Here is a 3,856-nt window from a genome sequence, read left to right as displayed (position 1 = left end):
TTTTTTCCCTTTTTCCCCGAAAAACAAAACTCTCCCCGCCCGGTTGCAGAAATTGTTGCATTGCATGCCCTTTTAAAACCTTGCCCCCTTTCAACGGAAAAAAGCGAAAAGGTAATGAAAAATGAAGAGAAATGTGTAGGCCTATAGATTTAATGTTTTTTTGTTCTTTGTTTTTTTAAAAGGGGTGGGAGGTGGTGGGGGGTTGAAGAACGGAAAGGTAATAGATAGGTGACAAGCGGGGGCAGTAGGAAAAAATGACAAAAAGGCTCATACGTAACAGACAGAGGAAATACGAAACAAACAGATGACGGCTGAAGCGAACGAAGCGATTAGAGACTACAGCAGACAGCAGAAATGTAAAAAAAAAAAAAACTATTAAAAAAGATGAAAAAGAGAATTTTTAAAAATCCCCTCGAATAAAATTAAAAAGTATCGAGAAAGACCAAAGGGGTGAGAAAAGATTCGGAAATTGAGTGTCTGCGGGCGAACCGGGTTCCCTATAACGGGGTTCTTTCGCTGCGTCTCTTCTGCTGATTGTGAGAACTTTTTTTTATTTATTTTTTTTTTTTTTTAGTCCATTTTTGTTAATCGCTTATTGCTTTTGTTGTTGTTTTTGTTTTTGTTATTGTTTTATTTTCATTCTTATTGTTATTATTATCATTATTATTATCACTGTTATTAGTGTTATTATTATTATTATTGGCACTGTTTTTATGCTGATATTGTTATTATAACTTGCTTTTGTTGTTATGGTTGCTATTGCTGTTATTTTTGCTGGTTTACAAATAATATGAACAATAATTTGTTATTACGATTCTCTCTATTTCTTTCTTTCTCTCTCTTTCTCTCTCTCTCTCTCCTCTCCTCTTTTTTCTCTCCTTCTCTCCCCCTCTCTGCTCCTCTCTTCCTCTCCCTCTCTCCTCTCTCTCTCTCTCTTTCTTTCTCTCTCTCTCTCTCTCTCCTCCTCTTCCTTTCTTCTTCTCTCTCTCTCTCTCCTCTCCCCTCTTTCCTCTCTCTCTCTCTCCTCTCTCTCTTCTCCCTCTCCCCTCCCTCTCCCTCCCCCCCTCTCACTCTCCCTCCCTCTCACTCTCATTACTGAATGAAAACGCCTTATTTTATCTCCCTCTCACTCACTCTCTGCCTCTCTCCCTTCCTCCCCCAGGATTCACGCTGGACAAGGAGAGCCACACGCTAGGGCTGCTGTGCAAGGATGTCACCCTCGTGATCGCCTTCGACACCAGGGAGCGCCTTCTGCAGTGGCAGGTCAAGATGACCACCACGCTTGGGGATGGTGAGATTCCGTTGTGGTTTTTATGGTGTTATTGTAGTTTTTATTTTGGGGGGGTTCAAGAGTTTTTTTTAGAAAAAAAAAAAAAAAAAAATATATATATACTTGCATACATACATACATACATACATACACACACACACACACACACCACCACCACACTACACACACACACCACACAACACACACACAACCACACACACACCACACACACACACACACACACACACACACACACAATATAAAATATATATAATATGTATATATATATATATATATATTATATATATATATTATTATATTTTTTTTTTTCATTTTTATTTTCTGCTTTTGGAGAGTGATTTATTTTTTAGGGGGGGGCAATTTTTTTTTTATGGTTAATCTAATTTTGTCTTTCCTTACTGCACCGCGCTCGGAAATTAATTAATATTATTTGGTACTAGTTGTAAAGGAAGAGATTTTGATGCAATTTAATTATTATTATTATTATTTTTTCGATTGTTTTTATCCTTTTAATGCTGTTTTATCCTTTATTTTATCCTCCTATTCAGATTCTGATTTAATTGAAATTCCTCCTTCCCTCCCGTTATATTGTAATTATTAATCTGTTAAAAAAAAAAAAAATATATATATATATATATTTTTTTTTCACTGTTATTTCTACCTTTAAAAAAAAAAAAAAAAAAAAAAAATGCATAAGGTAAATGACATAACAAATCTTTCTAACTGTGGCTTTTATCAGGTGTAAATGACGTTATTTTTTTAGACGTGTCGCGTGTGTCATGTTGTCGTGTCATACGTGTCATGTTGGTCCCGTCGTTTTTGGTTTTTTGTTTTTTTTTTTTTTTTTTTTTTTTTTTTTTAATTAGTATGTTCTGGAAAATCCTCGTTTTTTTGTAATGTAGTTCAACATTTTTTTTTCATTATTATTATTTTTTAGAATTTATATATATATATATATATATTTTTTTACTTTTTTGTCTTGCATTTATTTTTTTCTCTCTTTCTCTTGTTTCTGTATTTCGCCATTTTTCTTCTCCGTTTCTAGCTGTCTCTCTTTCTCCGTCTCCTTCCTTCATCTCCCTTTCTCCTCCTTCTCACTCTTTTTGTTTTTCCCTCCCTTTCACGTCCTATCTTCCTCCCTCCTTCTTATCTCTTCTACTTTTCCCACGTATTCTTCCTCCCTTCCTCACTCCCCCCCTTCTCTTTTTTTCTTCTTTCCTCCTTCCTTCACTTGCTCCCTCCCTTCCTCCTTCTACCTTCTTCTCTACGTTTCCTTTCTCTCTCCCTTTCCACCCTTCCCCCCCTTTCGTCGTTCCTCCCTCCATCCCTTCCTTCTCTCCCTCCCTCCGTTTCCCTCCCTCCCTTCCCTTCCTTCCCACCTTCCCTCCCTCCCTTCCCTCCCTTTCCTCCCTCCCTCCCTCCCCTTCCTTCCCTTCCCCCCTTCCCTCCCTTTCCTCCCCCCTTCCCTCCCCTCCCTAAGAAACCCCATCATCTCAACGTTTCCCAGGCACATCCCAGCGGTCGTGCGGAATCAGCTGTTTTCGAAAAAGTGAGGGGACTGAGATCAGCTGATTGCGAAGTAAAATTAGAAGGTTATGATTGGTGATTGTCTGTGGGAGGGGGTGATGGGGAGGGATAGGGAGGGTTGGGGGGTGAGAGGGTGGTGTGGGAGGGGAGGAGGGAGGGAAGGGGGGTGGTAGGGTGGGGGGAGAGGGGGGGAAGGGGAGGGAGGGAGGATTAGTGATTGGCTCGCTTTTGGTGGAAGATTTTTGCTGAGTCATGGTGGGTGTTAAAGGGGTGGGGGTAATGGGGGGAAGGGGGGAGGTGAGAGAAATGGAAAGGGGGGGGGGTGTCTATAAGGTTATTGTTGTTTGTTTATTGTTGTTGTTGCTGTTTATGTTATTGTTGTTAAGTCGCTATCATTTTTATTTATCATCATCTCGTTGTTATCATTTTCATCATCATTTCTCTCTCCAACTTTTCTCTTTTTTTTCTCTTTTTTTCTTGTCCTTTTCATCTTCATCCTCTTTTTCTTTGTCTAATTTAGCTTCGCGAATTAAAGCATTTAGTCACTGGTTGTCACTGTTGCTTTTCACTGTCAGTTATCTCCCTTATCTTTCTCTCTATCTTCCCCTTCCTCTCTTCCTCCCTTTTCCTTGTATCTAGGTTATCGCCTTTCTCCCTTCCCTTTTTTTTCTTTCTTTTTCTTCCTCTTCTCTCACTGTTTCCCTTTCTCCTCTCCCTCTCTTTCTCGTTCTTCCCTCCCTCTCTGCCTCTCTCTTCCTCGTTCATCCTTCTTTCCTTTTTTTTCTCCCTTTCTTCCTCCCTCGTTCCTCCATCTCTCCCTCCTTCCCTGTCTTCTCCCCCTCCCTCCCCTTCCCTTCCTTCTCCCTCCCTCCCTCCCTTCTCCTCCCCATTTTCTCCCTCCCTCCCTCCTTTCCCTTTCCCTTCCTCCCTCCCTCCCTCCCTCCCCCTCCCCCCCTCCCTCCTCCCTCCCCTCCCTCCTCCCTTCCCTTTTCCCCCTCCCTTCCCCCTCCCCCTCCCCCCTCCTCCCTCCCCCTCCTC

At 41.2% G+C, this 3,856-nt stretch overlaps 1 protein-coding gene across 1 annotated transcript in view; it reads left to right on the top strand.

The window, feature by feature from the left end:
- Window positions 1-1,162: 1,162 nt before the first annotated feature.
- LOC119584331 (nascent polypeptide-associated complex subunit alpha, muscle-specific form-like) overlaps window positions 1,163-3,856 on the top strand; it is a gene marked incomplete at its 5' end in the record, with an annotated part of 13,273 nt that continues 10,579 nt past the window's right edge. Inside the window, 1 exon segment of the mRNA XM_037932891.1 lies at window positions 1,163-1,291. Coding sequence (XP_037788819.1) covers window positions 1,163-1,291 — 129 coding nt within the window.

This window comes from Penaeus monodon, chromosome 2 (genome assembly GCF_015228065.2).
Source record: "Penaeus monodon isolate SGIC_2016 chromosome 2, NSTDA_Pmon_1, whole genome shotgun sequence".
Lineage (NCBI taxonomy): Eukaryota > Metazoa > Arthropoda > Malacostraca > Decapoda > Penaeidae > Penaeus > Penaeus monodon.
Note: the sequence above shows the minus strand (reverse complement) of the source record. Positions and strands in the feature narration are given on the sequence as shown.